This window comes from Loa loa, assembly GCF_000183805.2.
Source record: "Loa loa unplaced genomic scaffold supercont3.21, whole genome shotgun sequence".
Lineage (NCBI taxonomy): Eukaryota > Metazoa > Nematoda > Chromadorea > Rhabditida > Onchocercidae > Loa > Loa loa.
In genome coordinates, this window is record NW_018108201.1 from 128,564 (window position 1) to 153,427 (window position 24,864).

The window sequence follows — 24,864 nt, forward strand, 5'->3', positions numbered from 1 at the left end:
ATCTTATTTCCCCATAGGTTTTTGCTCATCATATTTTTAAAAAAAAAAAACGCTGTTAAGGACATTTCGTAGAAAGAACGTAATATTAACAATGTGTATTCTTTACCTTACATATATTTTCAAAAATGAAGCACATATTATGCATAAACAAACAGTATTCATGAATAACAGAGAAAGATTCAGTGAAGTGTAACGCGAAGTAAAATACACCGGATCCCCTTATTTCGATCTTCCAAAGTGGGCAGTTCGGATTCTCTGGATAATGATGCTACTAGTGTGCTGGATAGGATGTTAGTATGTGACATGATGAGAACCAAAAGTCTCCTGGAATATCCTCAACTCCATGATCCATTGCATAGCTGAAATGAAGTGAACAAGTATTTCTTACCCGATCTAATAAAGGAACAGTCATCGGCTTTACTGTTTGGAGTTTGGCTTAAGTTTTCAGTGACATGGATATAAATTGATGAGCGGAAGATCAAGATTACGTAAAATGGACATGTTTTGGTGAAGTGGTTCGTTCCTCGTTGAACATGTTCTAGTAAGCATATGTGTATCGGGCAGATCTTGTCTAACAAAGCAACACATTTCATGAAAATGATTACTGACAAGCAGTCGTACTTGTGGTCCGTGTTATCCATCAAAATAATTATTATCGCTCATATTCAAGCTTAATGAGCGGGGAGATATTTACATAGTTCGAGGTATTTCTCAATTCGTGTCGCCAGCGATACAGCGGATATTGACACCTTTGGCAGTCAGTCTGTTTATATCGAATTTATCATCTCGTTGCGAACGTATATTTTTAACTAAGACTATCGTTGCCTGAACTACTGAATTATTTCCGTGTCTCTGTCTCCTCTCTATGTCTTTGGTCGTGCATTCTTTCGCATTAATTTTTTTTTTTTCGGTGCAATTTAGGAAAAAACATTTTTTTGCATTGTTGAAATCAATATGGACGAGGTTCATCTAGAAATGTAGGCAGCCTAACATCGATAAGAGAGTGTTCACTGCCAATTGTCATTATTGTGGTTGTCGTCGTTGTTGTTGTTGTTGTTACCATCAGAATTTGTTATTTTATCATCATTTTCTTGTCAGTTTTTTCATGGCAAGTACAGTTTATTAATGTTATCCGGAAACGAAACGCATTCAAAACAATCATACAAAACCCAATGATGAATAAATGTAAGTTTTTTGGTTTTTTTTTTTTGAGTATCTTTTTATTTTTCATTTCGTCAATTTCGTTAATTGCATGAATCTCGAAAATGTACTTTCGTTTTTTTTCTTTTTTTTAAATTTTAAGCGTAGTATTTAATGGTTCTTTAATTTTTTAATATTTAATGTTTACTGATGAAGTAGGTTAGAATCTATGTAAGCTTATGCAAGGGATAATCTACAAAGAAAATGATCATTGTGTGAATCATTGAAGTTATAATTTTTCTAACAATGACTCATAAATTATTCTATTCAGAAGACCAATTTGAGGGATAGACAAAAATTTAAAACTTTAAAGGTTTGCATCATTTGGTCTATTTTGAGAGGCTGATATTGAACTTGTAAGCGATCTGCACGGATCTACTATACTGTAATTGTTGTCCAGGTTGCATGGATCCTGTTATGATGTTATCGGAGATTTGTAAAATTAACCAAATTCTGAAGAAAATATTTCTGTCTTAAAATAGTCCGCTTTTTTTGCTTTCATAATTGATGCCTTTTCTTTTTTTTCTGGAGGCACGTAAGAAAACATTTCGATCGTATTTTAGGTGAAATGTTGCTACTGTTGTCGTTATTGTATCTTCATTGTGTTTTCGGATTTGGTGGAAGACGTGATTCCGCAGAACACATAGAGCAAGCCGCCGAAAAGGTAATTAGGAATGTATTCTATTTTTGGTAGAGAAACTTCTCAACAAAAAAAAAGGATGCAATCGAAAAAAGGTGCTAGAAAAACAATGTTTTTTTATTATGAAACGAAAGTGGTTCATCGTGAAAACAGTTTTATTTTTTAATTTGTAATTTTTTTAAGACTTGCTTTCTGTATATCCTTCACGGAGATTCATGAAACTTTTAATGAAATTGTAAAACTTCTCGTTTTCTTTTTCAGAGGGCATACAGTATTCACCGTATTGATACTTTGATTTTATTGATTTTCGTTGCTTTACTTGTTTTAATTGTTCTTACGGCATGGTTTTTCAAGCATCATCGCCTTAGGTTTATCCATGAAACTGGTCTTACATTGTGTTATGGTTAGCTTTATCTTCATTTTTTTTTTTTTACTCCACAAAATCCCTGTGATCATGTTCCCTCCAAATGAAATATATATTACTCATTTGTTTGTAGGAAAAATTTACTTTTCTATTTGAATGGAAGATATGCTGGATTCTATTTGTTTGCAATCATTCCACCAAACCTGTCAGGCTTCCCATCTTTCTGTTTTTCACTCAGTTTGATTTATTTTGGTTATCTCAGTTTGAGTGATTTATTCCGTTTGATTTAAAACTTAAGACGGAATTAATTTCAGGTTTATTGATTGGCATCTTATTACGTTATACGAATATTGGTGTGATTGAAAGCCAGACGATAGATGTAATGCAGAAGAATAGATCTGCGGTACGCGACCCACCAGATTATTTACGACTTGAGGTTCGGTTATTTAACTCCAAATATGCAAACATTTACAAGAATTCTATGGGCTTTTGTTTTTGATGGCTTTTTTTTTCCCTTAAGCGACTTTTCCTAATGTTACTTCGATATTTTCTTATTACATCCTGTGTTAACAATGACGCTTCACTTCATATAACGCATCATATCAGGAGCTATCGTTTTATTCTGTTGATGATTTCCTTGGCGTTCTTTTTATCCCATTCGAATTCATTATCCCATTCAGTAATCTTTTTATAAATATTCTAATACTTTAGGTTGAGTCAGCAAAAACGCAGAAAGTGCAATTCCATTATGAATTGATGGAAGGTTTTTTTGGCGATAAAGAAAAACAAAGCGAACGACATCTCGAACAAAAAGTATATTTAAATTTTCCTCTAGGCTTGCTGTAATTTATTTATCTGCCACAGTCTTTTTTAAAATCGCTTATTTAACAAACGAAATTTGGTACTTTCAGGCTGTATTTTCCCCGGAAATATTTTTCAACTTACTTCTTCCACCAATTATTTTCAATGCTGGCTATAGCTTGAAAAAAGTACGCAGTTAAAGATTAGCAGATAATTATGATTCGCAATAATTAAAATGGCGCGATTTTTTTGCAATATGTAGAAGTAATTCCGACTTCTTAGCTTAGCTAAAAGCTCTTGCTTAGTAAGGAATAAGGTATGGTATCTTCTGTCCTTTTACGGCATGCATTTAAAAATCACATTAAATGAAGGGAAAAAATCATTTTATGCGATCGGTATTTTTAGCGACATTTTTTTCGGAATATTGGCAGTATCCTAACATTTGCTTTCGTCGGCACAACTATATCAGCTGTAATTTTTGGGTGCGTTCCTCGACATTCTATTATTCATTTGATTTTCAGAATTTGCAGTAAATGAAAAATATTTATGAAAGGCTCGAGTTTTTTACTTTCACATTTTTTCATACTCATCAATTTGTTGTTTTTAGTCTCTATCACACTTTTTTTTAGAATTATGATGCATTCATTCTGTTGGATATTCTCTTCATCATTTACGTTTAAGGAACTTCTTTTTTTCGGCGCTTTGATGTCATCAACCGACCCTGGTAAGTTTTTTTCTACTATGTTGCCATTTTGGAAAGATTCTCTAACAGTAGTAGGTGGGCACTGTGCTGAATTTTCTGATCGTTATTGTGAAATTAAAAAAAAAAAAAAAAAAGTACTTTAAAGGATGTACTGAACAATGTATTAAAATGTGGACCAAAACTTAGCAATTCAAGCAGGCTGTTCCCAAGCGGGTAATTAAGGCTGAGCTAGTTGGTTAAAGTTCTGTAACAAGACGACTCCTGTCTGTGAGCACTTTCATTGTTAGTGCTCACATTCTTCTAGCAGCGAGAGTAGTCATTATTCTGGTTTTATTATTACAGTTTTTACTTTATTACTGTTGTCGTTATTAGTATTGTATTACTGTTAATTACTGCTACTGTTAGGTTTATTAGAAGCATAAGAAGTCGATAAGTACGTTCATCTATTTACTAGTGTAAGATTCGATATATTCAAACTTCTTCAATTGTTACTTCCGAAGTATGGAAGAGGGTAACGTGAGTGATGGTGTAGTGGCAGTGTTTTCAATATGCGGCACATAATAATTCAGGGTGGAGGCTCAGTCGGTGCCTTCATACTTGGTAGCGTGTGCAAGAAGAAAGTACATTGCTGTCTCATTGATTGGCATCATTCTGGATGTTGCTATCTAAAAGCAATGATGTTACAGTAACTGAAAAATTCTATCCGGAGGTATTTTAAAGAATAGAGGGATTTAGGGCCCAGTGAATATAACGTTTAATTTCAAGTTTCAAGAACTGTTTGCGATCTCTTTGTTTCTTTCTTTCACAAAAATCATGTGGGGGGGGGGGGGGGGGAGGATGAAGTCTTTATTTCTTGGGTCATCGATATTTAAGTTAGGCTTACTACAAAAAGCTGCATGCTTGAATATAATGTGTCGTAGTTGATTTTTATAACAGTACTGATTAATTTTTTTTCTGTTCAGGTAGAATGGGACTCTTCTTTATAGTTATATTGTAACTCGTTCTAGTTCTTTTTTAAATGCTTTTCTATTAAGCAATTTTAGTATCAGTACTGGCTGTCTTCCAAGAGATGGAAGTGGAATCAGATCTGTATGCATTGGTTTTTGGTGAAAGTGTGCTGAATGATGCGGTTGCAATTGTTTTGTCAAGGTAATCTACGTTTCATTTGTTGCCAAAAGTTTGATTATTAGGATGCTGCCTCAGTCTCATGTGCAGTATAAACTTTTAACGCGTGAGGAGATCAGCTATGAAATCTAGTATGAGATTAACTTCGTTTCGTTATTATCAGAAATGTCGGATTATTTAAAATAGTACTGTTGTTAATGTCGTGAAGGTTATTAAGGAATACTTTTTGATAGCTGTTAATATCTTAAAAATTGAGTGAATATCTTATTAATTCAGGGATTACCAGTATTCCTTGAATAGTGAACTTGTCAGCAATAATATTTGTCTTCTACAGTAGTTTCTGAAATTATCTGATTTCAGTTCAGTGGATAATTTTGCAGCTTCGGATAAATCGTTCCATTTGAATTCTTTGTTTGCTGCTGCTATTGATTTTTTATCCGTTTTTTTGGCAAGTTTCTTTTTAAGAGTATAATGATTTGTCCAAAATCCTTAAAATTCTTATTATTCTCGAATTCTTATTACCGTTAAATCCTTAAATTCTTATTATTTAAATTCTTTAAATTTTTATTATCGGAAATACGAAGCTTGCAGTTTCTTCGGAAACATCTGTCTCAACCTTTTCTTTTTCGCATTGCATTAGAGATTGGTGTGATTTCATGCTTACTTCAGGATCACTTCTACTGGGTTCAGTTATTGGTTGTGCCACAGCGCTGATCACTAAAATGACTGAAATTAAGGAGTTCCCATTACTCGAAGCTGCTCTTTTCATACTTCTTTCGTATTTATCATTCCTCCTTGCCGAATTTGTCGAACTAACAGGTTTGTATTACCATTATTAGTTGGTCGATTCGATTTGGAAATTAGTAGTTTTATTAGTTAATTAGTACTTATTTACATAATTATATGAATTTCCGTGTTTCTATGCATGTTCATTAGTGTTATAAATGACATTTACATTAGATTAATTAGCAGTTCGCATACTCGTTTTAAGTCAATCTTATATTCGTCGCAAGTTAATCTTATAAGGATAAAAATTTCCCTGAATTTTTCTAAAATTTTGTGCTACTTCAGGAATTGTGGCCGTTCTTTTTTGTGCCATATGTCAGGCTCATTATACTTATAATAATTTGTCGGATGAAGCAAGAACCAGGACAAAGCAGTTTTTTGAGGTATTTGTTACAACAACTAATTGTACTACCAGAAATGTTTTTCGGAAATTATTGTAGGTGAAAAATGATAACTGTATGATGTCAATAGCTGTACGACCTCTTGACTGAAATACTATATCGTATTTCACATTCCAGAATGTTGCGGCATATATTTCAATGCTGGGATGGTCTTTTTTCTGTCCACAAAGTCGGGAGTAGAGCAGTGAGTCGAGCTAAAAAAGGTGTAGAACCCGTATGGTAAAGTCAAGTACTACGGCGACAGTGTTAATTTTTCAGGAAGTTTCATTCTTGATGGAAAGCTTCATCTTCTGTTATATTGGAGTAAGTGTTTTCGTATCACACAGTCAACAATGGAGTATATCCTTTTTTCTTTCCACCCTGGTGAGATATTTTTTGTCTTGTAATAATTGTCCTTTTTGGAATTTTTCTCTTTCTAATGGTGCATGTTTTTATCTATATCACCAAACGATTAATCTGTATAATAAGCAAAATTGCTTTTAATTTGAAAGGTTAATGCTCTGTTTCGTCAGTTATGCTCACTAGGAGGCCAACCAATTTAATTGTTCAGATCGCTTTGATGCTACGGATTAAATCTTTTACCTTGCAGTTTTTTTTTTTCTTTGTGGTATGATATGTTTATAATTCCGAATATTTGTGTTTCATAAGCTTATACACTTCTATATTTTTCACTTATGCATCTTTTGTAGCTTTCTGTGTTTTTATCAAGGGCAGCCCATATCTATCCACTTTCTGCCATGTTAAATATTCACCGAAAACCTAAAATTCCACAGCGATACCAACATATGATGCTTTTTTCGGGTATGATTTCTCTTCTTCTGAAAGAAACGGTGTCGATTTTTGATTATTTATTTTAATTCATTTGTTAAGTAAACTGTCAGCTGAGACTTTTTTCTATATAAAATTAGAATTCATAAACGAAGAAACTGCAAGATTGAATTCTGTAACTCATTTAATTTTTAATTAAAGGATTGCGTGGTGCTATGGCCTTTGCACTTGCATATCGTAATACATCAACAGATAATCGTCAGATTATGGCTACCACAACTAGTATGGTTGTAATCGTAACTGTATTGTTCAACGGTGGCCTTACTTCTTGGTTTACTGAGTATTTGGGTATCAGGTCACTTCGTTTTTGTTTTGTTGAGTAGAATATTTGGGAGGAGTAAAATTTGAATAGAATATCTGGGAAGAAAATGTATGTGTTGTAGAAAATAGATGAGCATAATTGTTTGCTGTTATATATTTGAAGAGATATTTTCTACCGGAATTATCTTTAGACATGGTGTTGATGCTTGTGACGATTCTCAACTGCAGCTGAACCTAGTCAGTACTTCGTTTTTTTCTACGTAAATTCTGTATGACGATTTATGAATGTTTCGAAAGAAAATATTTTTGTGGAAAAAAATTCTAACATGCACATATCTTCCTCATACGAAAAGCATCTTAAACCTGTACTAATTTTTATTATAACGTACATTTTAAATATCGGATGACAGTCATCTTAAGAAATATAGGATGAAGACATGGATACATTATCGCGTGTCAGTGGACAAAATCCATGGGATAAAGCTTTCCTTCCTCGAAAATGGTACAATTTTGATGCTTCGTAAGTGCTTCCGTTTCTTTTTCCTGATACGTGTCATTTTTTTATGAGCCAAATTCTTTGGACGGATTTTTGACCAGCTCTCCAATCATTTTAAAGAGAAATGACAATTATTAAAGTATTTACATATTTTGCTACTTTTTTAGCTATTGATGACCTCTTAATTATAATTATAAAATTATTATTAGACTAATTTGCATCCGTGTTTTTTACTTAATGAAAAGTCGTTTGCAGCTTTATGAAGCCATTCTTAACTAATGCGAATCCAACATTACTGGAGACAATGCCATCATTTATGGCACCATTTGCGAAAATATTTACAACTAGGCAGCAGTTAACAATGGTATATATTGTTGCAATGATAATAACTAACGGGAATAATAATTAACAGTCGAATCTGAAATCAGTTTTACCCAACAGTCCATATATCAGTAATGTCAAGGCAGTAGAATAGTATTTAGTATGGCAGGTGCAGTTCTGATGATAAGTGTTTATCACCGTTAGATTGCAATCATTGCATTTTACTACTGCTGGTATTGCTTAGTTTTTTATAAAATTTTCTTAGTAGTTGAGATTGTTATGGTCGCAATTTTTCTTAATATCTGTGAAAAATTCAGAATATATATTTGTTTCGAACCTATTAAGATGCGTATATTCACATTTTTCTTTTTTTTCTTTTTTTCGTAATGAATAATTCTCTTTAATGATTTTATTTACTTTTTACTTGTTTCAGTATACACGAACAACTAATAATAATGGTTCAGTGAGCAATCAGTCCACATCTAACGACAATCCATTTCTGCGGGTACAATATTATAATTCACTCGATAGAGTAACAATGAATAATAGTTTGTCTGAGTTGTAAAAAAAAAACATGGCTTCGTTCGGTGGTAGAGAGGTAAACCTTCGGACACATCCTTTTTTTACTCCTTCATAAAACATAGCTTCAATACTGGTACTAACACTTTTTTCTTTTGCATTATACTGTTCAGTAGTATTTTGTTGCACAAATTTAATGTGTGATAAATATGCATATCTTCTATGGGTGGTATTTGAATTTTCCAAATTTATTAACTGCAATATTTGGGAGTCAGTAACTCACAATGTTGTATGGACAGAGTGTTTGATTGTTCTTCGGAACCAGGGTACAGTAACTGTTCATAGCAACTGTGACGTATGGTGTTTCGAAGCTTAACAGCCACATGAAAATTTTCTATTTCAAAATCCGGAAATAGAAATTCATCCTAAATGCCAGCACGCGATGGTACCTTTTGCAACTGTCTCGCAATTTGTGGAATAAAGTTTTGTTTATGCATGGAAATTATGTTATACTTGCGGGCTTGCATACATAACTGTAGACTACCACTTTGCAATCCAGTTTTAATCATAACAGCATTTATGGGACATATATTTGTGAATAACTGATTTAGTCCTTTAAATTGGTAATTATTTTCTGGAAATTGACCCCAGCTGAAGTTGATTTATAATATCAAAATATTTCGGATGCAACGAATTGGAGCATTTATAGCAGTCCTGCATAGAATCGTTGGAAAGTATTTGGAAAATCGAAAATTCATTTTATTTCAGCCATTGGAAAATAATGCGACTGCTGATGAAAGAAAATGATTGAAAGATATCTCTAAGAGAGGTAGCAATTATTAACTGAAGTTCTTTTTTGCTGCAGCAGTTTGACCGTCCTTCCTTTTGTGCACTTATTACTTATATATTTTTATTTTCGTTTTAAATTTATCAAAGGCAACCCAATCTTATTCAATTCGATGAGAATTACTTGAGATGATGCGTATCATTATACATGTATGATGTGATACAATTAAGGGTACAAGTACACAATAGAGACGATTTGGCAGCAAAAAATGGACCCAGACGACTCAATATTTAAAAGGTCCTGGAAGAATCCAGAATCTCGAAGTCTCGGATTTTTAAATCTATTACATTATTTTGCTTGCGCTCTGCTTATCATATTTCCTGCAGCTACGGTGACCTGCACCTACGGTGATCATTTGATTATTCCTTCCTTTTTGTATAAAAACACTATTTAATCAATGGTTGCGGCGAAGGAAGCAAAGCAGTTTTAGGACCTCTATAGATCATTCTTTACGAACTGATTTACAACTTATCACGGTTCGAGAACTTTTTTCTGCTGTGAATCTCATTATAATCAAACACTTTTTGACCTTAAAGGAACATATTGTTACTCGGAATTACATACAGGAATAGCAATGCGCGTTTTCAGAAGGGTCCGCATCCGTTGTTCCTCCTGTTCTTTACATTCCAAAGCGTGCATTTCGCTTAATAGTAACAGGACTCTCGACACTTGTTTTGACGGTTCTATGATATATGTACCGACAATAAATATGGGTTCTTTCAAACTCCCTTTTTTGGGTACCTAGTCATTAAGTATTTGTTGTTTATTCCTGCTTTTATCATGTTTTTTTCGTGCGAGCTGTAAACTTAAACTTTTGTTGCTTAAAAAACCGCTCATTTTCAAAATGAGGAAGGCATTAGTCTTTGTAATACATAACACAATAAAATTTTATAAGTTAAAATGCTGCATTTGCTTATGGAAAAACACACAGAAATAATTATGTGGAAGCAGACTCGAGAAACCTTAATATTTAGGTTTCTGGATTCTCCAATTTCTTATACATTAACCTAGTCTAATCACAGTTTAATTGCTTCGTTTCTAGCATCTTCATGACAATCAAAGAATCTAGAAAAGAAAAGCTAATTTATTGACTTTTCAGTTGGTGCTCTTCTCTTTCCAGTTCATTTACTCGACGTCTCAGACGTTCAGCTGCCTCTTTATGTTCACGAGAATGATTTTCATGTTCTTCTATCTCACGTTCCATTTCTTTGCGCAAATTTTTATATTGCAATTGTAACGATTTCAACTGCTCTTTTTCCTGGAAAAAGTTAAATTTCCTTACTGAATAGCGCTTAGTTTACGTGCAACAACTGCCCACTTTTGTGTATATACAAGACGTTCTGTAGAAATATTCACACGATTTGAAGTAGTTTTACGAGTATCGTCAACAAAAGAAAAGGTCGCATGTAGAATCATTTTTGATTAAAAGGCTTTCAAAACAATTCACAGGGTGGAAGCAAGCTAATACGGGGAAGTGAACAGTATACCCTTCAGGAGCAATAAGATAGAATTATCTTTACTAGATTTTTGAAATATTCCTCCTCGCGTGCAGCTTGACGTTTCCCGAAAGCACCACCAGCATCACGTATCGGTCCACCGCTACCACCACCCTAAATACAAATAAACTAAAAAATTGTTTGAAAATAAATATTAAAAATGAAAGAAATCTTTTTTTCTTCTTTCATCCTATCTATAATACGACCAACACCAAAAATAAATCAAAAAAGAAGCAGCTGTGAAGAAATTCCCCTATTATTTACGAAGTATCCTAAAGAACTTTGTCAGCATATTTCTGATACCATGCCCTGGTAAAAATTCCCATCTCTCCCTTGTTCAAAAGAGTAATAAAACAGTAGAAGCGATTAGTTATGAATAACTGTTCACAGGAAAGCGATTCATACACGAAAATTATGCAAAATTAAATTTGTACTAATCGTTAACTAGTTCAGACAACGAAAATAGAAAGGACCTTTCCACTGCCACTTCCGAGATCACCCACTTGATTGAAGCCTCGTTTTATAGACCTGCAAGGAAAATATCGCAAATTCTAATTAATAACTACAACAAAATCAAATTAATGCGACAAAACAATTGAAGCATGGTATTCAATCAACTGTCAGGGGACGAAAACTGGAAACCTGCTAGTAATCTCAAAAAATGTTAATAAAATTCAAAATGCAGTTATACCTTTGTGCACTAATAAACTAAAAGCAGTCTAAGCAGAAGATGGACTACTACTAAAAACACAGACTCACCAATGCATACGTCATATCCATCCTGATGTCAAGTGATCATCTCTAGATGGATTGCAAGAGAAAAACTAAGATGTATCGCATTTTTATGGACGCAGAGGAAGAGGTACGGAATGAACAGGAAGTGAAATAGTTATTTAAAAGATGTAGCATATGTTTGGATTGAATTAAATTTTTTGAAACAATGAAAAAACTTTTTGAATTGAAGAGACTCTCACCGAGAAAGGCCAACGGCGAATCGTGATGAATGCGTGAGTGTCATTGTCTTCACCTGAAATTAAAATCAAATTTTAAATCAATTTAGTAAGTTCTTGAAGATTAACCACAATTAGTCGCGATAATAAAAGAACTAATTGGTTTGAATAACTTGGAATGAAACCAAAAAAAGGCAAGAATCTCATTAAACCATTACAAAACTCTCTGTATCGCTAAAGGAACATCCATTAGGGATAAAACTTAGAATAAATGAATTTATCAATAAGTATATCAGAATGAAGGAAGACAGCCGTAAAACAATTAGGACAATATATCTGATGCTTTTAGATGAGATCGTAGTTTTCAATTCGTCACAATAAGGGTGAGCTGTTAAGAAATGAGACAGGTAAATTGGTGGTTGGGAAAGGCAGGGTGAGGGTAGTATAGGCTTCATTGTTGATATGGGTGAGATTACCCTTACACTTAACATTTCATACCTATTATCCTCATTCTTCATTAAGCTTTGGAAGAGAAAAAACTGCCAAGTGCCAATTCGCGAAGATTTGCGGTGGTCAAGAAGACTTTCATCCAATATTAAAATCTAAACCTTCTCACTTTCTTCCTTTCCATTCTTTTGGAATGAAGAAAGAGGAGGACTTAATATGGAGAAGATATGAAATGACACGTACAATATCATGCAAGAATTATGTATCGTATTCCTTCATTTAATCTCAATAGTTTCTCAAAAAAAAAAACGCGTTATCCAATAATTTGTTTCTCACATCGAAGATGCAGTTAGAAATGATCCGAATCCATATGTATTCCACTTTTTCCATTTTGAAATATAATTCATCGATTGGGGATGATGACCGCTTTCCCATTAATTTTAAATGAAAGGATTAAATTTCAGAAAATTCTTATTATTGCAAACAGATGATTCGCTAAAAGAAGCCAAAAATATAATTGTGGTTCTGACTTGTAACGTTTATGCTGCAAATGCGAAATACTCAGTCTTTGAACAACAAATTTTCTTTTGCGAAAGGGGCGCAAATGTCGATTTGCAGATCTATTGTTTTCTATTATAGGCGCTATTTTTCAGGCCAAAAAAATCCAATCCTTTAAAATTTGTACAAATCTGTGAGCCTTTTTTAGCTAATAGGATAGCACTCAAAGAGAAACGAATTTTTCTTATCATCATTGCTTCCAGGGTTATCTTGACTTGTATATCAAACATTCTGCCTATAGTAAAACGTAGTGGGAGTTTGCTAGTGATCATTAGGAAGCGTTTATCAGATGCACCCACTGATAATGCTGTACTTTGCAACGATAATAAAGCACAGTAGTGTTACTTATTGATACCAAAATGAGTTAGAAAAGTCTTTGCAGGACATGGGATATAGCATTACACATATTACGGAATATTTTGTAAAATGATCGATGATTTCTTGTAAAATGATTTCTTGTAATTTCTTGTAATGATTTCTTGTAAAATTTTCTTGTAATGATTTCTTGTAAAATGATCGCTAATATCCCTTATATTGTTAAGTAATTACAAATACATTACTTTTTTTAAGTGCCATTTGTAGTTATGCTTAACTTCCAAGTTTTTAAATGTAATTAATCTAACAATCGATAATTGGATCAATGAATCACAAATTATAATTTAGTCATATTGAAATCTAATATATTGAATCAATGAATCCATTAGAATTTCCTGCTGCTTGTTCAACTATCCGTATTAATTGAATCAGTGAATAAATAAGCGGAAATTTAAATAATTTTAGCGGTTTACTATAAATCATACATTCGAAAGTACTGGAAAGTTTCCAGTTTTCCGATATCCAAAAATTGCCATACCGGGTGTTCAGACTGTCCAGTAAGTGAGAGGTAATATATATCGAAGATAATATAGATCAAAGAAATACCACCTACCTTTAATCGAATTATTTAAAAAACTAAAATTTTGGAAAATTATGAGGAAATGCTAAATGGGATTTCCTGGTGACAGTATGTAAATTTCACATCGCAAGGATCGTCTTCAATCCATTTCAGTATTATTAAAAATTTTTTTTCCAAAAGCGGTTGGTTAATTTTTTTAACATTGAAATGGTAAGTTTGTTCAATTATAAGTTAATACAAGCATAAAAATTTAATTTGGCCCAAATTTCCTCCTCTTTCTAGCTTGGTTGATTTTTTTTTTTTTTTGCTTAATTAGATTTTTATTAAGTGTGGACTGTTCATATTGCTACTCCTTCTACCGACACTGTTCAGTTTATTTACCTTCGGAACAACGATCTTACTTGTCCATCGAATATGGACTAGAGAGCGACCGCTCATGAAAAAAGCCCAGGATGCTGCTTTCAGACTTTATGATCAGGTTTTCTGGATTCTCTTCATTGTTCACGAAATTTTCCATCGGTAAAAATCAACATGAAGTTTAATTCAACTTTAGCGACAATTACTAAAAAGAAGCAATAAATTTACTTTGCATAATATAAATAAAATTATGAGGAAGATCGATTACCTCGAAAATACAAATTAATAAAAAAAATTAATAATCGATAAATTAACTGGTAATTAATTATCAATCAATGATTAAATAAAATTAACAAATTTTGTTGATAATTAATACGAATCAATTAATTTGCATAGCAAATAAGAAATTATTTGTAGTAGAAACAACGTCTTTTCAGTTGTTTAGCTTTAAATGCCCAACAATAAAATTGAGTTAAGTTAGATTATTCATACAGCTGACTTGAAAAGTTTAAGATATGGGGTCAGTTTGAATGTAGTCCTAAAGTTTTGCACAAGATCATAACTTTTTAGCAAATTTAACTTTCCGAGTAAATTAAATTTTAAAAGTTTCAATAAGTTTTTTTTTATTATCAAGATGTGATATAACCTTTTTAGGTGTTTCAATCGTTAGTCCCAAAAGGACTCAATGATAAATTCTTGAAAGTGGAAGAATCAAAATCGAAAGAAGCATGAAATCAAAATCCTGTTATTAGTCTTTTATTACTCCAATTCAGTTCATCAAAAATTGTATAAATTTTATGCTGCTTGTAGGTTTACTGTAATAGAATAATTCAATTCTTGGTTTCATTCATAATTTTCATCCGGAAATTGTAGAATTCTTCCTGAATATTTTCGTAATATTTTAAAGTAAGGATAAAATGATGGATGGAATTAAAGATGAGTATGGAATTCTTACTGTATCATTTATTGGTTTATTGCGCCAAATGAGATTTGAATTTTTTTTTTTCTCTTTCCTTCTGAAGTATTTTGCGCCTAAAGAACTATTTCTGATATCAATTCTGTAAAGTTGGCTGATTTTTGCAAAAAGTTTAATAATTCGTTTCCTATACATATTAACTGTTAGAAAAAAAACCAAAAAAACGTCTATAAATCATTGATATTATAAAAATATTATTTAAAAAATGACAGAGTTATTAGTAAAAATTATTAAATAAATATATTTATGAATTATTTCATTAATATACAAATGTATCACTTTTGACATTTGTATTTATTATGTTAAAGGATTTTAATGTGTCAGAGAGATTCGAGATGAAAGGTAAGAAGGAAGGTTAGGAAAGAGTTTTAGAAAATGAGATTGGAAGAGGTCAGGGAAGAAAAAGAAATTTGACCCTTACTAGTTTGATAACTTTGACAACAAAAACTGCTGCTAATATTGCTCCCTTCTTCCCTTCTTCTTTTCTCCGGACTGCAGTTGTACTCTTCTCTTCAGCTTCTGTTTACCCTTCTACAGAGACCAAAGAACGGTTAGAGCATAATCTCCTGCCTCTTATCTTTTCAATGGATGAGAATGGAAAGGACAGAACCGCGTTGTTTTGACCATTGGTCACCACATGACCTGGGGGTCAACCCCTCCTCCTCTTCTGCTCGATCGACATTTGTGCACTAAGCCAGCTCATTCAACATTCTTTCTCCCCGTGAGCCTGTTGGTCACTAATTCATTTGGTCCAAAATAAAGTTACCGTTACTCACCACAGACATTCTTCTCAACAACCAATACCTCAACTAAAGAAATGAATTCCTCGTCCATCAATCTACCTGAATAAAATAAATCGATTGATGGTGCTTCAGAATGTGTACCGTGGTTGATGTAGTTAAAATTGTCTCATCACCGGGTGCACATTCGGTCATGCCATCTTTCTATGCTCAATTCACTGTTCCCGAGAAATCCTGATAACACTAACACAAACCTCTAATTTCAGTGAAAAAGCTAAACAGTGTTGGCTTTACCGTACCATTAACATGAAACGTAAAAGAATTTGTATCGCACAGAACCAACACTTGAAATGATCGGACTTAACAGTAAAAACGATAAATTAAATAAAACAGTTGACATATGTTGACATCATTCATGTCTTTCTCCAAAATTAGTCAATTTTTTTACGATCCATAAAATCTCAGAGACGACAATTGTTGACAATCAAATACGGTGAATTAAGCAAAAAAAAAAAAAGTGAAGGCAATCATCCTAACATTGACATCTCATTGAACTTTTCCTAAAACTAATTTTCATTTATTATAGTATCAATTCTTTGGCACCTATAAATAAGCCTAATTTAGGTAAGCGTAATTAGCATATCGTACAGTGAAAAGTGAAGAGATTTTTCGGATGTAATATAACTGGATTTCGAGTGTAATCAATAACCAAATATTTGTTGACAAATTTTATTCGTTATATTTCCTTCAATGAAATTCTTAACTTATAATAATAATCCATAAATACCTAAATTTTGTCGTTGTACATTTCAAGCCATTATATCATTTCTAGTTTGGTTATTTCAAAATATACCCAATTGATTTTTTAAAATTAATGAATTTGATGAAACTCCAATTCATTTGTCATACCGGAAATGATATTTTCGGAAGTGTTTGTCATCACAACTTGCATAGCAATATGTTTATATGACTTCATTTATTTGTTATAGCTTATCTTCTAATTATGTCTTAGTTTTACCGGTTATTTGATCAGAAATGACTAATTCAAGATAATTTGAAACTATTCAATGATATGCATAATGTTTTTTAGTGCCTATCCTCCCTGTATTGATAAATTGGGATAGTGATTACTGATAATAGATTGGGACAGTTATTTCAGTACTAATTTGCTAGTTTCAAAAAATTAAAGTTCGCAAATATAATTTTTGTCTTTTATATTGAAAATCGAAATTATTAGGTATGATTGTTAGGAATTTTGGGAAGAACAAAAACTGTGCTGTGACAATTAAATGTTTTATAGGAAATATTCATTCAAATAGGAATAGTAATTAATATCAGAGGAATTATTAAAATCCAAAAAGAAAATGAGTTATTTTGCCTAGAAGACTTCTTATCTGTCTCTCCTAAAACTCTTTTCATAGAATTAGAATTCAATGGAAATTCCCAAAAATTCGTATAGTTCATTATTCCGCATTTCAGATAATTCATTTGATTACTTTGGAAACAAAGATTTTACCTATACACTTATCTGTTTATTTACTTCCATACTTACACTACTTCTTAGTTCAAATTATTTTTAATTTTAAACAATTCCTTTCAGTATTTTTGAAATATTGTATGAAATGATTTATGATGAGGATAAGTTTCAGTTACAGTTAATTCGTGGCAAAGAAAAATATCTTTCTTTAAAATGATCAGCTAGAAACTAAGTTAAACATAAAAATGCTGAAATTTCAGCATATTCAATATTTTTAGCCTGCGTTAACACTAAAAAGCATATCATATAGATTGAAAAAAGAACTGAAAATTTTACTAAATTTTTGCTTGTAAGAAAATTCTTTATGAATCATTTTATTAATTATACGAATGCATTTCTTTGCCATTTGTATAGGGATCAATTTTTATAAGATTCGAGATGGAATGCAGGAAGGAAGGTTAGGAAAGGAGTTGGGAAGATGAGATTGGATAGAGATCAGGAAAGGAGGGGAAATTTGACCCTTATTAGTTTGGTGACCTTCACAACAAAAACTGCTACCAATGTTGCTCCATCCTCTCTTCTATTTTCCGGACCACAGTTGTACTCTTCCTTTCGGCTTTTGTTTACTCTTCTACAGAGACCAAAGAACGGTTAGAGCATAATCTCCTGTCTCTCATCTTCGCAATAGATGAGAATGGAAAAGACAGAACCGCGTTGTTTTGACCACTGGTCACTACATGACCTCGAGATCAATCCCTCCTCCTCTTCTGCTCGATCGACATTTGTGCACTAAGCCAGCTCATTCAACATTCTTTCTCCCCGTGAGCCTGTTGGTCACTAATTCATTTGGTCCAAAATAAAGTTACCGTTACTCACCACAGACATTCTTCTCAACAACCAATACCTCAACTAAAGAAATGAATTCCTCGTCCACCAATCTACCTGAATGAAATAAATCGATTGATGGTGCTTCAGAATGTGTACCGTGGTTGATGTAGTTAAAATTGTCTCATCACCGGGTGCACATTCGGTCATGCCATCTTTCTATTCTCAATTCACTGTTCCCGAGAAATCCTGATAACACTAACACAAACCTCTAATTTCAGTAAAGGAGCTGAACAGTGTTGGTTTTGTCGAACCATTAACTGAACGTGAAACATTGAAAGTTTTGCATTGCACAGAAAGTTTTTTTTTCCACGTCCAACACTTGAAATGATCGAACTGAACAGCGAAAAGATGAATTAAATCAAACAGTTGACATATGTGTTGACATTATGTCTCTTTCAGGAGAAATATATGATATTAGCATATATCAAACATGTTGTACTAAATAGTCGAACAATCTGGATATTTCCTTTTAGAATTTGTTAATATTCAAGTTTTCTAAGAAGTAATTCTCATTCCGAAATGGAATATAATTTGTAGGTTAAGCATAGATGTACAAACTGTTAACATATCTCAAAGCAATGATCGAATGTCAACCTTTCCGATTCAAATTTTATCAAGTCAGAAATTTCCAAAAGCACATCAAATAACAGAAACCGAATTGTAGGTAGAAGAATCAGGTAGAGTTTCTATTTCGACCAACACCCTTATCTGCACGACCTTTTACCAACTGTTCATTCTTGTCGTTTATTGTCCGCGTTATTTCTGAATCAATTTTAGCTTGCTGTACTGCAGCAGGCTTCTTGGGAGCAATTGTCAATTGATGACCTTTCTTGGGGCCTTGTTTTGTAGATTTCATTTTCTTCTTCTGTTTCACACCACTTGGTAAGGATACTTTTTTCTTCATATTATGCTGCACCATTGTTATATTTATGTATCAAAATTTCAATAAATCTGCAAATGAAAACCAAGTTAAAAATCCGATAACATGAGTAAACCGTACGTAACATATGAATATGCAAGTAAATCATGATATTCTGAAACGTTTTCTGATAAATTGTATCATCTCAACAGTTGACAAATGTGAAATGCAACGAAATGGAACCTTAATAGTAGGCAAAACTTTACACTCCCATGTACAATAATACTTTTGCAAAAACAAATTCCATGTATTTTGAAAAGAAAAAAAAGTAATCGAATGATTTTATTGTTAGCTTTACGTATACTATAAACGCAAAGAAGAAAATTAGAAGAATATTTAGCCATATAAACCAATGTATTGTTTGGAAAAGGCATGAATAGAGGCCGAACTGTGTAAGTTTCCCAAACAAAAATTGCAGTTATCAAACCTGAACTATTTCATTTGATCGCATTGTTACTTTGGATAGGAGTGTGAAATACAGACCAAACAGCATTTGGTAATGTATGCTTCCCTAACAAAAAATATTCACGGAATGATGAAAGCTTCTCATATGTCTAGCAAAACGTCCTTCACATTCGTGAAATTTGCATAAATTGCAGCAATGGATGATTGAGTTGAAAGCGCAGCTGATAATTACGATGAAAAATTGAAACAAAAAGCAGCATAATCATAAACAAGCAATGCAAAGAACAGCTTATGAAGAACTGACATTACTTGACAGGCAACTATCAGTGTATATAATCAAAAACAGCTAAATCTCATAACTGACATAGGATATCTAGCATGGTATTTATACTTTTATCACTTCCAAAACTATTACAAGTAAAGTGTCCAAAGAAAATAATCAAACAAAATGACAAATGGATGTGACGAATTCGGACACATGCCTTCCATCATACGCAAGAAAATACGGACAAACGTGATGCCTAATTTTGATAAGTAATACTGGACCAGATGATCTTCATGATTAGAATCTAAGTTGCATTACACATATTACTCACATGGTGGGAAATTAGCGAATAAAAGGAGTGATTGTATAAGTTCTTTGCAATTCAGAAATTGGCTTTTCAAAATGATTTTCCCAATCAACAGCAATTAGTAGCCGTGAATTCACCGCCTGTTCCACACACCATGGTAAGTATTGTTGCACAAAAGCGTGCCGATGCCTGAAAACACTTTAAGTTACCTTGTAATTATTAAAACTGACGTATTTTTCTGTTGTCTCAAAGTGAATTGAATCCTAGTAACAATTTCTCAAAAGAGCTAAACTTCTCTCTCAGCAAATTAACCGGTCAACCTACTTTGGCCCTAATCTCAAACCACCAAACACACCACCGAGAACACACATCGGTAAACCAAGCTGTATGCCTTCAAAACATTTGACTGCGATCTGAAAATAACACTAACTTTTTAGAAAAAAAAATTTCAAACAGTCAAATATTACCACCATGTAATCCTAAATATTTCAATTACACGAACTGACAAGATAGATATTCAGAATCGTCCGGTGAAGAATAATAAAGATTTAGGTCAAGATTTTTATAGCTTGTATTCTGGTGTGTTGTGCAACTACACCTGCTGAATCCTGGAAGTTTCTTCGTATCTATAGCTTCATAAGGCTTGACATGGCAAAAAAAAAGAAAAGAAAAAAAAATGTGAAATCCTATTTTATAGGTGAAAAGGGACGTTCCCGCAACAAATCAAAACTATTGAGCACCATCTCTCAAATAATACGAAAGTTACCTCTTCGAGCAAATTCGTTTTCATTTGCAAAAGTAAGTGATTGAAATCATGTGTCTCGCGATACCTTTGCATTATGTAAACTAGGTCGTCATCATCAACAAACTAAAACAAAGAATATGGATTTGAAAGTCGTTCGAGCAAGGAAACACAAAAATTTTGCCTCAAATATGGCAGCAACTTATTTCTTCTTTAAAATTTAAAATACTTAAAAGATATCAGAATATCACGATTTCAGACTTCAGAACTAGTGTGATGAAACATGATTAGTGTGACGAATCTCTTTCAGTATCAAAATAGTTTAACAAAATTATCGGTTACCTCGAAGACAATTCACAGTATCAACGTTCAACTATTTATTTCGACTGATTTTGACTGTTAACGGAGCATTGAAACTACCCCAATATAAGTTTATCAGAAAGAAAGTAGTTGCAAAGTTTGGAAGAGAAACCTTAACAGTAGGACGTTCATCTGGAGTAGTATTCAACCTTTCGAGAAATATGGAATATTCTTTGCCAAGTGTTCCGTGAGGAAGCGTTCGGAGGTAACTCAAATCAATGGTCGCACTCGTTATTCTTGGACGATCTCTGCATCAAAAACAACTCAATATCTTTATGTAAAGTGCTTTTTCAATCCATTAAACATAGAGGGTCTGAAGCTCCAGAGATACTCTGAAAGCAGTCAAATGTACGTTCTGAACACTGAAAGGTGTATTTCCTCTTTACTAGACATTATGATGAACTCATCCTTTATGTGAATGTAAACATTGCCAACAATTACAGCTTGTTGAATTGTGAATGGAGACAAGATCAAGCCATCCTCTCTGCCTTCAATCATATTTCCAGAAAGAATTTAAACCTCAAGATTTCTCTACCACATATGTCGCCTTCCATTCTCTGACGAATTCTTTCTAGTATTGGTCGGAAAGCTGTTGTTTCACCCATTGCTGCCACCATATCTACAAATGATCTTCTCATATAGGACTCACTTCAATATACGGTAATGTAAAATATCATTAAAAACATAAGTGTGTTTTATTTAGTAAGAAAAATGAAAAAATAGTGACCTGCTCTTCTGGGATTCATAAGTGCTGTTACTGCTGAGCCGAATGCAAGCAATCCTTTTTGTAACGAAGAAATTGGGATATGAGATGTGTATACAGCCATATTTTCCATCATCATCTGAAAAACAAAAGAAACTATCATATAATTTTTAAGTACGATGCCATTATTTCAAAGTTAACTAGACTTGAAATATTCTGGGACGAAAGATCATGTACTTCAATCCACTTCTTTCTTTATTCTTGACGAAATCAGGTGCAAGTTATCTTGAGGCTTTCCTTAAAGGAAAACTTGCAAAAATTCTGTGCAAATTTTTACACTGTCATCATTTAGTTAACAAATTATGGTTTAGTATTCCAAACAGGCAAATAGATTCTCCCGTAATTAATGCTTTAGATTTGATTAACTCAAAAATAACTGATTTTCGAAAGCTCACCTTACTCGGCGATATCGATTAAATCGATGCCCCTTTTTACTTCCTCACCCTTCTCTTTCAGTATCTCTTCAATATTCTTTGAACCTTTGGACTGAGTAAACCAACCCAAATTATCGGCGATTAAGTGGTAATTCTTGCAACTGTCGCAAGTTACAATAACGACACCTTCCTTATATGCTTTCTCAGAAAGAAATTTTGGACCCTGAAATTTTTTTTGGAGCTTCCCTTTGACAGAAATGTGTCAAGATTAAAACGGCAATTCATTCCATCTATTTTTACTACCTCGGTGTTATACAAAAGGTAATAAATCGTAAACTATGTATAGATTAGATTCTCTGATTATGCAAGTTACTAATTAATTGTTATTAATTAATTAAACAGTCAACAATCACAATCAGTATTTCAGCAAATCGAATCATTTAGAGAATTATTCGCTCTTATGCTTACAACATATTCCGGCATATTCAAACAGGAAATGAATAAATGGACAAAAAAAACTGAGAACATTTACCTGTCGAGTACCGCAAACCCTACAGGTATAAGTCAACGATAGTCTTCCTTGTAAAGAAACACTGGCCAAAAAGGCACGGTGTATAATGCGACTTACACGAAGGCACCGAATCAATGGCGACACCAATAGCATCAATTTTTTTTTCCGTGGTACCAGTAACCTACCTAATGATGCACACCTGAAAATATCGTGAGCCAAAAATTGCCAGTAACAATCATTACTAGTAATGTTGGTAGTTTTTATAGTACTATTAACCTGTAAGGTAATTCATCCATATACATGCATGGCCCAGACCCAAAAGTCCCTTGCATCCTCTCACTTATCTTCTTGTACTACCAGTCCATTTTTACAACTACTTCGCAACTTGTCCACAAACCTCGCGTAACCTTTCTTACTTTTGCGTCTGCGTTCATCCGTTTTTAAATGATACTTGAACAATCTTTTATCGATTTCATTATTCTCTGCTACACTCTTATTTTACACGATGTTTCAATTCAGAGAATGGAATGAGAAATTCTAAAAACAGATTTTTTCTGAATTTTTTTGATTTTTTTTTGATTCTGATTTTTTCCTAAATATCTGAAAAGAAGGAATTAATTTAGTGTCACCAAAACTATCCATTCATCTTTTGTGATCACTGACCAGTGCTGGACATCGACCTATCCATTTCTCACGACACTATCCATTCACATTTCTTATCATGATAAATACATTTAATTTTAAAAAAGACAACATTTCTAAAATTGGACAATCGACTTATTAGAACAGTAATTACTGTTACTCGATTTTGAGTGATTAATTTCTATGATATGATAATCTTCGTGGACAAGAAAATTTCCTGAACTTACGTCAATGGATTGAATGGTAAAAGTCAATGGATTGAACCTTTTTTTTCGATAAAGTAAAAAATTCTGAAGGAAAAAAGGACAATAAAAGAAGAGTGGAAGCTATTTCAGGTTTAATGATTCTTGTCATCCAAAAACATTTTTAGAAAAATTAGTTATATATATATATATATATATATATATTATAATTAATTGCATTCTTTATTATTCCTTAACTAGGCTCAATTTTAAAGTTTTAATGAGTAATTTTAAAAGCAACCGCGGTAATTTCAGCTCTCAAAATGTATATCCTCACTGCTGCGGTTAAAAAGCTCGTATTGGATCTATGTCTCAGGATCTGGTCCATCCATGGGATGAGAACTGGATTCCAAGGCTAATATTGAATTTTCCCTACGTTATCTTGATTAGTTGTGTATTATAGCTAGATTAGCAAATTTACCTTTATTATCCATGTATCTAAGAATTGTGAGAATTTTTTTTTCATAAATTTTCAAACAATAATTTTTCTCAAAATTTAAAAATTTTAGATGACAAAGGTACCAGAAATTTAAAAATTTTTGATGATAAAAGTACCAGAACTTATCATCCTCATCTTCTTACTTTTAACAAAAAGCAATGAGATATTGTGCCACTCTGAAGTTTATCAGTTACAAATAACAACATCACTGATAACTTTCAATGATAATGAAATTATTTCTTCCTTCTTTATATTTAGATTGAAGAAAAACTCTCTAGATTACTTATTGGTGAAGAATAGAATTTCCGAGATTTTATTCAAGATGAGAGAAACGTTAAAAATATTAAAGTTAGAATTGAAATGTTAAAGAAGACAAAAAAAAATGAACAAGAAAGGAAATGTTAAAATGATTTTCAAATTTCAAAGTATTAAAGCTAACCTGGATTCGAATCAAATTCCAGAAGGATTCCCGAATCCAAATTTTGATTTAGTAACTGATAAAATCTGATATAGGTTTGCGTCTTGTTATGATTTTAATGAATAACAAAAACAAAACGATTTGAGATTAGAACCTTACCTATTTCGATCGCCAGGTATAAATATATTTCTACAGTCTTCAGAAAACATTTTAACATACACCTAAAGATTAGTTCTAATTGAAAGCTTAATCATAACTGAAAATATTAAAACCTCATACTTGGTCTTGTCAATATTTAGGTCATCGTCGACAAGATCGTCACTAAATATCATAGCATTTCTACCTGTTATTCTGATAAGGACTGTTTTTCATCTATTTTGTTTGATTTTTAAATTTCACAT

At 32.7% G+C, this 24,864-nt stretch overlaps 6 protein-coding genes across 6 annotated transcripts; 2 read left to right on the forward strand and 4 right to left on the reverse strand.

The window, feature by feature from the left end:
- Positions 1–1,768: 1,768 nt before the first annotated feature.
- Positions 1,769–9,980, forward strand: LOAG_00991 (sodium/hydrogen exchanger 3; the record flags this gene model as incomplete). The annotated part of the gene is made up of 20 exons (XM_020445618.1): positions 1,769–1,864; positions 2,102–2,243; positions 2,519–2,640; positions 2,916–3,017; positions 3,116–3,193; positions 3,411–3,487; positions 3,635–3,729; positions 4,752–4,857; positions 5,194–5,285; positions 5,503–5,652; positions 5,905–6,002; positions 6,279–6,383; positions 6,710–6,821; positions 6,990–7,143; positions 7,301–7,346; positions 7,538–7,629; positions 7,861–7,969; positions 8,360–8,431; positions 9,214–9,274; positions 9,463–9,980. 19 exons carry the CDS (start codon positions 1,769–1,771, stop codon positions 9,250–9,252), a joined length of 1,887 nt encoding a protein of 628 aa, XP_020303941.1. The 3' UTR covers positions 9,253–9,274; positions 9,463–9,980.
- Positions 9,981–9,987: 7 nt separating this feature from the next.
- LOAG_00992 (hypothetical protein) lies at positions 9,988–11,823 on the reverse strand. Its single transcript, XM_003136532.2, has 4 exons — positions 11,763–11,823; positions 11,262–11,316; positions 10,813–10,902; positions 9,988–10,550 (listed from the first exon to the last, which is right to left on the reverse strand). The coding sequence occupies exons 1-4, from the start codon at positions 11,804–11,806 to the stop codon at positions 10,377–10,379; spliced, it is 363 nt and encodes a 120-aa protein (XP_003136580.1). The 5' UTR covers positions 11,807–11,823; the 3' UTR covers positions 9,988–10,376.
- A 1,305-nt stretch (positions 11,824–13,128) lies between these two features.
- On the forward strand, positions 13,129–14,727 carry LOAG_00993 (hypothetical protein; the record flags this gene model as incomplete). The annotated part of the gene is made up of 4 exons (XM_003136533.1): positions 13,129–13,164; positions 13,524–13,615; positions 14,011–14,116; positions 14,650–14,727. The coding sequence occupies 4 exons, from the start codon at positions 13,129–13,131 to the stop codon at positions 14,725–14,727; spliced, it is 312 nt and encodes a 103-aa protein (XP_003136581.1).
- Positions 14,728–18,521: 3,794 nt separating this feature from the next.
- On the reverse strand, positions 18,522–19,035 carry LOAG_00994 (hypothetical protein). The gene has a single exon (XM_020445619.1). It carries the CDS (start codon positions 18,993–18,995, stop codon positions 18,750–18,752), a length of 246 nt encoding a protein of 81 aa, XP_020303942.1. The 5' UTR covers positions 18,996–19,035; the 3' UTR covers positions 18,522–18,749.
- Positions 19,036–20,007: 972 nt separating this feature from the next.
- Positions 20,008–21,910, reverse strand: LOAG_00995 (hypothetical protein; the record flags this gene model as incomplete). Its single annotated transcript, XM_003136535.1, has 6 exons — positions 20,008–20,161; positions 20,297–20,385; positions 20,739–20,840; positions 21,187–21,322; positions 21,594–21,693; positions 21,802–21,910. The coding sequence occupies 6 exons, from the start codon at positions 21,908–21,910 to the stop codon at positions 20,008–20,010; spliced, it is 690 nt and encodes a 229-aa protein (XP_003136583.1).
- A 323-nt stretch (positions 21,911–22,233) lies between these two features.
- On the reverse strand, positions 22,234–23,054 carry LOAG_00996 (DNL zinc finger family protein; the record flags this gene model as incomplete). Its single annotated transcript, XM_003136536.1, has 3 exons — positions 22,234–22,434; positions 22,744–22,921; positions 22,999–23,054. The coding sequence occupies 3 exons, from the start codon at positions 23,052–23,054 to the stop codon at positions 22,234–22,236; spliced, it is 435 nt and encodes a 144-aa protein (XP_003136584.1).
- Positions 23,055–24,864: the final 1,810 nt, after the last annotated feature.

Excerpts from the sequence above, each read along its gene's own strand:
- LOAG_00994 (XM_020445619.1), bottom strand. The coding sequence starts at position 18,995 with ATGGTGCAGCATAATATGAAGAAAAAAGTATCCTTACCAAGTGGTGTG.
- LOAG_00992 (XM_003136532.2), bottom strand. The coding sequence starts at position 11,806 with ATGACACTCACGCATTCATCACGATTCGCCGTTGGCCTTTCTCG. Across the intron at positions 11,317-11,762 it reads TTCGCCGTTGGCCTTTCTCG|GTCTATAAAACGAGGCTTCA; the intron begins GTGAGAGTCTCT and ends TTTTCCTTGCAG. Across the intron at positions 10,551-10,812 it reads AGGAATATTTCAAAAATCTA|GAAAAAGAGCAGTTGAAATC; the intron begins GTAAAGATAATT and ends AACTTTTTCCAG.